Source organism: Mesoplodon mirus, assembly GCF_964341445.2.
Source record: "Mesoplodon mirus genome assembly, chromosome: 19".
In the NCBI taxonomy this organism is placed as follows: domain Eukaryota; kingdom Metazoa; phylum Chordata; class Mammalia; order Artiodactyla; family Ziphiidae; genus Mesoplodon; species Mesoplodon mirus.
This window is the reverse complement of record NC_138995.1, coordinates 35,497,053-35,508,464: the sequence shown is the minus strand read 5'-3', so window position 1 is coordinate 35,508,464 and position 11,412 is coordinate 35,497,053. Positions and strand designations below refer to the sequence as shown.

Below are 11,412 nucleotides of genomic sequence, written 5' to 3'. Positions count from 1 at the left end.
GGGAGGGGAGGAAGGGCTAGACTTCGTGCGCTCTCAAGTCTCCTCCGGCCTGGATGTTCTGTGCGTCTAACTTTGCCCTGGTCATTAACAACGGCTAGGCACAAGGTGCCATCTAGTGGTACCACTTGTTCACTCTCACAAATGGCTCCAATGAAAGACCCCAGAGGAGCAAAATTAGCTCCTAGGGACTCTAATTCCAGGGGTGAGGGCGGAGGAGGCTGGGACGGGTGAGCACACTTCATGTTAGCGGATGTGACATAGTCATCTCAAGAAAATATAAGAGGTCTTGCTTTCCCTAAGAAAGCAACTCTTTTTTTTATTTAGAAAGGCTAATCATATCCATTTGTCAATATTTTCAGCGTTAAGGAAAATAGTTTAAAAAACATAAAAATGTAAGTACACTCAAGAGTAACTGCTATTAAACAGTTCTGAACAGGCAGAAAATGTAGACTTTCCTTTTACAGAAAATGTTAAATCTGTAATAGCAGCATAATTTATATATAGAAAAAAGCTGGTTTTGAAAACCCAGATTTTTTTATACACAAAACATCTGTTTTTTTTCTATACACTACAACAGCATTTCCACTGGGAAATTGGTTTCTTCACATTATGTCACTTCCTGCTGCCATGTGCAGATACTAGCTTGAGTGCATCTTCAGCCCAGAGCCCCAGTTCCCGACGGCCTTCAGTCCAACACCATGGCGGAAAGCGCGTTCAGGTCTTTCATGTACGGATGAGCTGCCAAGATCTGGTCGATTTTCAGTCTTTGCTCTGAGTCAGGGAAGATCTTCAGAAGGGCTTCCCTTAGCTCGTTGGTTTCCGCAGAAGATCTCTGTGCTGGCATGGGCAGGTTCTGCTGGATGTTGGGAAGGTTTGGCAAAAGTGGGAAGCGGGGTTGCTGAGGAAGCCAGTGGCTGGGTGGGGTGCCCTGAATCCGGGCTGGAGGCTGGTGGCTGGTGCTGGCTGCCTGGGTGCCAGGGACTCTGAAGCTGGGGTCAAACATGCCCATATTTGGCAGGGCACTGAGTAGGGGCTGCATATCTCTGTGAATGGAAGCAAGTCCTGGTGAGCTGGGTTATGAGATAAACAAGAAATCTGTCTAAACATCTGCTGCTGACACCGAGGCTCAAGGAGCTGCTTGCTCTCTGGCCTCTGAAGGCAAGATAGAAGACTGCAGCCAAGGCGGGGATGGCAGCTGTCCACAGAGGGGCCCGTGAGGATGCCAATGACACCAATTCCCCAGCAGTCATGACAGGGAATGCTAGCTCTTCATGAGCGACTCCACCTCCCTGGCCTGCTGCTGTGAGGACTGACCCTATCCAGCTGCTTGGCTCTAAACCAGGGTGTACCAGAATCACCTGGAAGCTTTCAAAAGAACTGGAAACAGGGCCCTACTCTCCTGCAGATTCTGATTCTGTGGAGCCTGGTTGACGGGGCTGAGAAAAAGGAACCCACTTTGGGCAGAGAGGCCGCCCTAGCCCCCCAAGTCTGAGTGAGACGTTGGTGCCCACAACTTAAATGCACGTGAGTGTGTATACAGCGTCCGTACTGTTAAAAAGCCTCCCACTTGACTCTGCCTTGCAGCTGAAAAATGGGGTGGACTGAACACTTTTCGCACCTTCAAAAGCTCAGTCCCTCTGTGGGGGGAGCTATTACTAACTTCTTATTCAATTAGTTAACACTTTTGTGAAGAGCCATTAGGTGAGCAGGCAGGACTGACCCTGCTGCCAGGCTGCCGAGGCTGTAGAAGGAGCCAGAGCTCTCCTTCCATTGTTTGACCCATGGGCCTTGATGCTTGCACACAGGCCTCAGGTCTTAAAGCCTAGCAGAGGACTTCCAAGTTCAGACTTCTGAAAGAAAAATGAGACATACGGACATCCAACAGGTGTTAAAAATGGCTGCCGTTCTCTTGGTGTCGGTAGAGAAGCAGGACCTTTGGGAACTAAGTCCTCATCTGTGTAATGAAACCCAAAGGCTCAAAAGAGAAATGATTCACAAGACCTGGGAGCTGAAATCATGCTGGTCTTGGGTGCAGAAGACAGCTCTGTGTGGACCACCCGTCCCCCCAAAGGATCCTGTTATAAATGGAAAGGATCAGCTATAGTCTCACTGCCTTAAAAAGCTGGGGGAGCTGTGCGTCTGATTCCTTTCAGTTTAGACCTCCATAGCATCCCTGTGCAAACATCTGCTGAGAAATACACAGAAATGTAGCCTGTTTTACTTTAAAAAAGGGAAAAGGTCTATCACTGTGGAATATGATCTGCCACTTAGGCACACAGGACACTTGAGTTAACAGTGTCCATTACTTGAGAATTCTGAAAACAGAAACAACCACTAGCAACATGTCTTTAAATACAAACAAGCAAAAACCCCTAATCTACAACAAAGAAAACCTAAGCTATCAAATCAATTTCGGATAAATAAAGAATACTGGCTTCCCTATTAAGTGAGGTAGAAAGTAACACTTCCCCAGGCAGTGATTCCTGAATAGTAAATAAATTAATATAAGCATAAAATATTCAAAACAAATGACTTGGGAAAATGAATTTAAAAAAGATATTCAGACACACACAATGAACCCAAGCAGCATTCACTAATAACTGACCACTAGCAAAATCTGCTTTGTCCTCTTAGACCTACAGAAAATCTGGCTCCCCATCCTCTCCTGGGATTAAAACGAAAAGGACCACCAATGAAGATTTGGTCTTTGGGAGACATTCCACATATATTTCACCAGCACTAAATCTAAGGCTATTTTAAAACATAAAACGTCATTTTTAAGTTTTAGAGAGAGGGCACTCGCCCTGAAGCACAAAGAACTGAACAAACTTGTAAACGCAAGACAATCTGGAAAAGGAAATACCTAAGGAAGACTTCCTTCCGAAGAAATTCTTCTAATCGAGGTCCACTTCTTCCCAGAGGATCATCAGGAACCATAAATATGTCCCCCACAAAGGTATACTGGAGCAATCTACAACATGGAGAACAATTACAATGCTGGAGAAAAAAACTAAAAGACTGCTTAACTGCCTAAAGCAAAAAACAAATACACCACAGTTAAACCATTTTAATTTCTCTTTTGGATACAAATATTGGTCAATACAATAGAGTAAGAAACTTTTACCCTATTGGCTCTCACATTTCTTAGCAAGACTTTCAGATTTTTATCTGGGCCTGGGAAGCAGTTTCTTCTCCTGACTTTCAATGTAACTTTGAAAAATAAGACTGGAAGACTGTCTTAGGATACAACAGGTGCTTAGGATACGACAGGTGCTCAGCCAAGGTTTAATTTTTGAATAAATGAGTCCATAAGCAAACCCACTGATGATCTTTTAAAAAAGGGAAACAGTGTATGAAGAAAGAATATTGAAGGTCAGTTGAGCATGATTTATCAAGTCTACAAAAATGTTTAAAAAAGAAAAAAGTCCAAATGACTGGTATGCTGCTTGGACTTTGGTTTCTGCCTTGCTTTATGAATTCTGAAGGCAATGGGTTGGTGTGTGACTGAGTCTTGACTGCATTTAAACCTTCCATGCATACACAGATAAGTGTCCAATAAATACTGACAATGAGCCCAGGGCACAGATCCAACAGAAACACATACTAGGAGATTAATGGCTTGTTAACTGTACCCAGGTCAAGGACCAATTCTGAGTTCAGCTATCAACAACAGTTTTTTAACAGTCAAAATGCATATAGTAATTAACTCTCACCTGGGCATCATTTTCTAAAATGATGAACCAAAGAATCATTTTCTAAAATCCTCCAACGATTCAACAAAATATAAATATCAGACAAGGGGCAACTGTGAAACCCCTGAAGAGGTAAGTATGTAGTTACACTAGTTATATAATAGTTATACTAGATATACACAGCCTTGAGGTATGGTTTTTAGATTTGTAGCATTTATGACTCATCCCTGGCACTGCCATAAGACTATTGCTTTTTGTTAAGTAACTTGTCAGACGATGTTTGTTAATGGAAAGTCCTGGAAGCTTGTGTTCACTGATCTTAATGCAGTTGAACACATTCAGAGTGTCATTACAAACAAAAAACTTACAGTAGTGATCGCAAACTCCTGACTTTGTTATTTTGGATGATATTCAACATGTTTTCAATATAGATGACTAAACTTGGTAAAATGATGGTAAAATGCTCAAGAAAAGCATCAGATAGTAAAAAGGAGAAACACTCTCTCCTCTCCCAAAAGTGAAAACCCAATCAGCATATTGATTTTGGTCCTACCCTCTTGATGAACTCATAGTTGTCATTAAACCCCAACCTTCATATTTCATAATTGAGTAAAGTCAGGAGGCCCAATGACTTGCTCAAGTATCCCTCAGCATCAGGGCGAGGTGAAGTTAGGTGGCCATTTCTGCTCCATCACAGTTAACAGAGAGTTAACTGTGCCACAAAGATGTGCCTCTTGTCTCCTGCCAGGGAAAACTGATCTACAGAAGACACCTTCGGGCACCAGAACATGCTCACACATCACCTGCTGGAGCTACTGCTTTGTGCTGAGTCCTCCCACTTACTGAGAAGGGCCAGCCATCCTGTGGACTGGGAGCATAGTCTTACGATACTTTAGGTCCCCTACACTGCTTCCAAGGTGGACACAAAACAAATAATAAACAACAAAAGACATCTCTGACCAAAGACAAAGAAGAAAATATTACCTTTTTGTAATTATTTCTCTCCAAGAGGCTGACTCAGTCACAAATTCTCTGAAGTTATCATTTGTTACAATTATGCCACCAGTTTTGTCCGCTAAGTGTAGTAGAAACCTATGGTAATATAAGAGTGGTTAAAACGGGCAAGCAGGCAGGCATCCCTGGCTCAGAGAAGCTGTGTTATAAGAAAACAAAAGGATTTCCTCTTCACAGGAAAATCACCAAAGAATTTAACCAAGGCTGGGAAGCAGAAAGTTAAGCCCTTGTCAACTGAAGATCAATCTGAAATACTGAACATCTGAAATCACTAGAATAATTATAAATGAAGATCTGGTTTTCATACAATCTAACTCTTCTTCAAAATAATCTCAACCATAATTTATAGATCTTTCTAGAGAAGTTGTATCATCAATAAAGGGTGGTAATAAGATAATGCATGAGGACTAGAGCAGAGAATGAGTAAGAGTTGATAAGCCTGTGAAATCACTGTTAGGGTTTTAGTTGCTAAGCTACGGTACTTTGGTTCCAAGATTAGCTGCTTGACACAGTCGGCCTTGCAATTGTTTTTTTAATGCCGAAATTCACATTTTCTGCTCTGACTTAAGAAGAGATGTCTAGAACAGCCATTCAGTTTAGTCCAAGTTATAGATCCACTCAAATGCAAATTATGAAAAGATACATGGTAATCAAAAAGTTTAAGAATTAAATATTAAGGAGAATTCTATTTCATTGTTGGAGATTATACACGTTCAAGCCCTCTTAATGAGAGATTTGTGAGGATAATATGAGTTTTATCTCCTAGTCAGGATAACAGCATTTGCCTGAGGCAATGTAGACAAAGATAATGAAACAATAAAATAAGAGAATCACTACTAGAATTAAAGGTGCAAACAACTGCTTTTATTAATAGTAGTGAGTACTTAAAAGAAGATTTAAAAACAAGCCTCATTAGTTTCAGAAATCTTAGGAAACCCTGGTAAGTAAATGATTTAGCATTTTGGATTTATTAATAAGTATCTTAAATTATTTCTAACTGGCATGAACTGTAAGTGGTAATATCTGCCCAGACGTATTAACAAAAATAGGTAGTAAGGGCTTCTGTGCATGTACTGTGGATCAGGACACATATTCACATCTGCTAAAAACCCAGAGAGCCATATAAATTAAGCAAAAGCCTAGCCTACACACTTACATATGCATTCAATTTCTGCTGGTGTGAGAATGAAGCTGCAGCATTAGAGCATCTCAAGGTTCTTCACGAGCCTGGCGGTCCAACCTGCCTTTTCACCTGAGCACTCCATGGTCCCTACCCAGTATCTTAGAGCTGGAGCAAGGGTGGGCCCTCCATCCCACTCTCCCAGTACCTTCTCACTTATGCCCTGGCCCAAAGGTACCTCCTCCCACACTCTTTTTCATGCCACGCCCCCGTCAGATCTGGTCTCTCATACCAGCCTGGTGAAGGGTAAGGGGCTGTCAGTGAGAAGGCCCTTTGGACGTTCTGCTGAATGTCTGCTGTCACCCCGAATCCCCTTCCCCTGCTAAGCCCCTCTTGTCATCTCTCACCCATCTGACCATCACTCACTACCTTGGGTTACAAGCTAAGCACTGTCTTCAATGTGGGGGAGCACTGTGGTAGAACGCTGAGGCTAAACCACTAGGGGGCTTAAGTGCTAGAGGCCAGAGAGAAAGAAAGAGGGCGAGGGCAGGGGAGGAAAGAACAGGCAGCCATTGTTTAGGTTCCCAGACACTTGTCATCTCAGCACCTGCTCTCTGGGCAATGTAACAACCTAAGAAATGCAGCTTATTCCTATAACACAAGGGGCAGCTGAGACCATGTTCTATGATGTGGAAGAAATACTGAGGGCTCAGGCATCACAATGACAGACTAAGTCACTGGCCAAGTATAACAAGCAGGAGACAGAGGAATGTTTGAAAACCACTCCTGAGGCTGCCACACTAGGACAAGACAAACATTACTTTTAGGAAGTATCAAAAAAGACTACAAACTCAATATCTGCTTTTACTTATAGATTCTCAGTCATGTTTTATTAAAAATTCTAACTCAACAGCTTCTTTGGTAATCTCCCTAAACCGTACAGCAAAGACCACTGAATGCATCACCTTAATGACCATAAATGTTAAAATTCTCGAACCCAAGCCAAGGGTGTCCACCGTCCGGTGGAGCAGGTGGTTGGCCCCTCACCACCCCACACCCACTTTAGAAAGGAAACCAGCCTTTCATACCTGTCATCATGAGAAGCAATTCTTTCTCCAAAGACCATCCGTGCAGGAGTTAAAGATAATATTCCGAGCTCCTGGAGCTGGGTTAAGAAGTGTTGTTCTGTTCATGGAATAAGTTGAACACACATTCAGAAAAAGGCTATCTTCCCAGATTATTTAAATAAATGAAAGCACTCCCAAATGTTTCACCTGGAGAGTTGTGGGAAACCTTTTTTCTATTGACTCAAGAAGACTCAATGTTACTAACTTACTGGAACGGAAGAAAAAAAAAAATCAAGCAAGACATGTACTAAGACAAATACAACATAAAAACTGACTTTAGCTATTTTTTAAAGTTAAAACTGTTCAACTCATTTGCTTCTTAAATTAAAAAGAGTAAACCATAAACCTATATTTAATGGATGTTACCATTAAGAACTTTATCACAGCCACATTACAAGCAGTAGAGGACAAAGAGAGTAAGGGCACGAGTCCCTGGGAGGGAGGGCAGGGGTGGGGACAGGAAGAGTGGTGGCATAGAAGCAGACAAACTGCTCTGTCCCGACCCCAAGAAAGGCCTGCTTGGTCCCTATTCCAAGAGTTTGTCACATCTCCCTCTGGCTGGCATCCTATCTAACCTCTCTCTGTTATCTGCACAAATATTTACTGATTTTCATGGGAGTGGGTTGTGACAGAAGATAAAGGAGGGCCAAAGCCACAAACGAGTAATGGGCAAAAATGAAGCTAAAAGCTCAGAATCTAAGATCCCCACACCTACATTCCCTACAGTGGTACTCACCACTGACTTAAGCTGAAATGCCCAAACATGGTGCCTTTATGATTCTAGAAATGCACAGCACATAAGGCTTACAAGACTCTTACAGGGATCTTACTGCAAAAATAACTGAAATGAGTGGATCTGCCTCATTTCTCAAGTACCTTCTGTTAGGACCGATACATTCCCCTGAGTGAGGCAAGTTGGGATACTTGGGAAATGTGGTTTTACCATTTCCACCTCAACAGTGACTAAGTTTTACTTCCTGTTGTAAATGTGTTGGGTGAGTCCTGTTCTCACGCTTCCTCCTCCCAACCTACCTTTTATTTCCAAGTAATCTGATGTGTTAAGCTGCCTGGCATAGCCCTTTCACTGGTTTTCCTATTATGACCCAAGAAACAAAAAAAACTTTAAGCTTCTCTGGAATATTTAAGGATCTATAATAAGTTCAAATCTTAAAAAAATTTTTTTAATTAATTAATTAATTTTTGTCTGTGTTGGGTCTTCGTTTCTGTGCGAGGGCTTTCTCTAGTTGCGGCGAGCGGGGGCCACTTTTCATCGTGGTGCGCTGGCCTCTCACTGTCATGGCCTCTCTTGTTGCGGAGCACAGGCTCCAGACCCGCAGGCTCAGTAGTTGTGGCTCACGAGCCTAGTTGCTCCGTGGCATGTGGGATCTTCCCAGACCAGGGCTCAAACCTGTGTCCCCTGCATTGGCAGACAGATTCTCAACCACTGCGCCACCAGGGAAGCCCAAGTTCAAATCTTTTTGTGTGTGGCCTGCAGGTCAGCCGTGCAGTACCTTACAATTAACATAAATGACTTATATTAAGCTATTAAACAGACTGTTGAAAAGACATTCTCTTTGAGGGTTCCAAATTTATCAAATGGCCATTTTCAAAAATACTGTTTAAAGAGGAAGAAACCCAGCCTACTAGAAAGACATATTTAATCAACTTTTTAGAAAGTCAAAGAAAATTTTTGTGATATATAATGAAGTCTAATATAACTTTCTATATAAACAGCTATTTAACTTTCCATCCTTCCCCCAAGTATTTCTTATGCTGTAACACTCTTCAACTGATTTTTTTTTACTGGGTGCAACGAATTTACAGTTTTGTTTTTAAAATTGCTGCACGTGTCTCTATTCTAAGTAGTGTGTTGCAATTACAAGCCAACTCATTAAATACCTCATTAGTAATCTGGAAAAATCAGTTTGCCTCACCTGTGACATTAGGATCACGCCTTGTTCTCCACTGCGGGACAAATACAGTGATGTTTCTGTTGCCAAGCTTCCAAAAATATTCAACCGCAATCGCAATTCCACGACAAGAAAAGAACTTTTTCAGACCATGGCTATAAGAGAAAAAGTAAAATTTATTTCAGTTTAAAGCATGTTTAAACTGTGTTAAGTTTCACCATGATAACTTTAATTTAATAATTAATTATTTAATTTAATAATTTCCTTTAATAGTCTGCTGCTCTGCAAAGCCAAGAGAGAACCCATGACAGGAGGTAGGATTCTTAATAGCTCTGTGATTTCTGTTGTATTTTATTCAGCTGATTTAATTGAGTGTGCTTTTGTGGTAGAAAGCAGTTTTAGCTTCAGGGCAATACTTGTTTATTACACCTTTTTTTTTTTTCCGGTACTCGGGCCTCTCACTGTCGTGGCCTCTCCCATTGCGGAGCACAGGCTCCGGACGCGCAGGCCCAGCGGCCATGGCTCAAGGGCCCAGCCGCTCAGCGACATGTGGATCTTCCCGGACCGGGGCACGAACCCATGTCCCCTGCATCGGCAGGTGGACTCTCAACCACTGTGCCACCAGGGAAGCCCCTACACCTTTTATTTTTGTTTTCAGATAAAGAGCCCATTCTAGAGAGCCCTAGTCCATGGGCCTCTAAGGATGTTCTATGAATTTTATGAAGGAATTTGTTGCTGAAGCAGAAGCAGCTGTGATCAGAACTATTCCATGACATGGTCCTCACCACCACAACTTCCAAAGGCTTCGCGAATGCCTGTGGCTCCGGGAGGGCTACATCCCCTTTTCTGGAAAACTGTGAAAGTGACTCGGTTTATAGCTTCCAGGAAACAAGTTGAGGGCAAGGCTCAAATGAAACTACCTGGGGACCGTGGCCGTGATTTTGTTGAAGGCAGCAGAAAGCAGGCTGAAAATAAACACGGGACAGTACTGAACATGATTGAGTACACTTCTTCTGCAAAAGGCCAGGCACTGTCTGCTGCGCCACGGTTGAACTGTCAACCGTAAGTAAAGGGGTGTAGCTAAATTCCATGTTTATAAAAACAGGTGGTGGCCAGATTTCGCCCCTAACTTGTAACCCTTGGTATAGAGGATTAAAAACTGTTCCCCACCCCAAAACCTGGTAACAAATTTCAAAAGAAAAGAAGAAAAATATTTAAAATTTATTCTCCAGCAGTTAAGTAAAAGTAAAGGTTTTATTTAAAAAGTGTTTTTAAAAGTTTGAAATTTTGCAGGTGGTAATCCGTTTGTCTACCCATGAGTATTAGAAAAAGGGAGAAATCCCTGTGATGTTACAGTTGAGATGAGCACAATCTGTCCTCACTGCTTCAATGATCGCCTATGATGCAATGACAGTAAATTCTGCATCTTCAGTCCTGTCTTCTCACGTCTCAAAACCACTTGGCAGGTACTTCCTTCGCTTGGAGCTCGGCCTCCTCAGGCACAAAGTGTCCCAAGTCACCCCCAGGCTCTGCTAATTCTAACCCACCTGCACTGACTCCAGTCCGACTGACCCTGAAATGCAGCCACGCAGTCTCTGGTTCTGCTCAGGGCCTTCCACAGCACCATTCTTCTACACAAATCCAGTGCCTGGCTTCGAGGGCGCCTCCACACCTGACTAGTCAGATGGGATCTGGCCAAAGCATACCTTCTGCTTCCACCACCATCCGTCATCACACTCTGGATTTTGGCCAGGTGGTCTTGCCATTTGACTCTTCCTGGATTTTGAGCTTTTTCTTATCTCTTAAACCTCCTCCCCGAGTGCCCTCAGGACTCAAGGCCAGTCTCTCTTCTTCTATGAAGCTGTCTCTAGACACAGGCCCTCAACCATCACTCTTCTTTTCTCTGACTTGCTATCTTGTACTGTGCACCGGAACCACAGAACTTAGGAATGCATTTAAAGTCGTGTTAGAGATAAAAAGAATGAAACACCTCTTGAGAGACAGAGCCACTGGCCCAGCTTGCACTGCCAGAGGGTGGATGAGCCAGAATTAGACGGACATTTCCTCACTCCTGGGCCAGTGCCCTTTCAACTACCCCGCAGTGGTACTGTCCCCAACTAAATCTACATTCTCATGGAGCAGGGATGGGCTGGACCTGTAAGAAACATCTAAAGTCCAGAAGAGTGGCTCAGAAATGCCTCCTTTTAGAGGCTAAAGCCCACTCTCTTCTCAGTGAACCATAAATAAGAGACTGCACAGGAATCAGCTATACCCCAGAAAAAGTATGCAAGTAAACAAACCCATTCTTGATGAAATAACTTAGCAGTGGTTTATTTATATTAAAAAAAAGCATTTAAATATGGCAAGAATGTAGCAATATGACATTTATTACTGGGGCAGGGGGGTAGTTTTTGTACAGGGGGTCTTACCCTTGAGATAAATGCACTAAAAAAGCTTAAAAAGTGCCTTCTTAGTTTATTCATCAGACACAAATGTGTATGAACTCTTTTTCTCCTCTTTTCCTTAAATGCTTCTGTAGATGGAAACAG

At 42.6% G+C, this 11,412-nt stretch overlaps 1 protein-coding gene across 1 annotated transcript in view; it reads right to left on the bottom strand.

Moving 5' to 3' along the window:
* Positions 1-277: 277 nt before the first annotated feature.
* Positions 278-11,412, bottom strand: part of N4BP1 (NEDD4 binding protein 1) — a 45,912-nt gene continuing 34,777 nt past the window's right edge. Inside the window, exons 3-7 of the mRNA XM_082605980.1 lie at positions 8,888-9,018; positions 6,915-7,011; positions 4,677-4,784; positions 2,864-2,971; positions 278-1,043 (exon numbers count right to left, since the gene is read on the bottom strand). Coding sequence (XP_082462106.1) covers positions 686-1,043; positions 2,864-2,971; positions 4,677-4,784; positions 6,915-7,011; positions 8,888-9,018 — 802 coding nt within the window. The 3' untranslated portion in view covers positions 278-685. The remainder of the gene's footprint in view (positions 1,044-2,863; positions 2,972-4,676; positions 4,785-6,914; positions 7,012-8,887; positions 9,019-11,412) is intronic.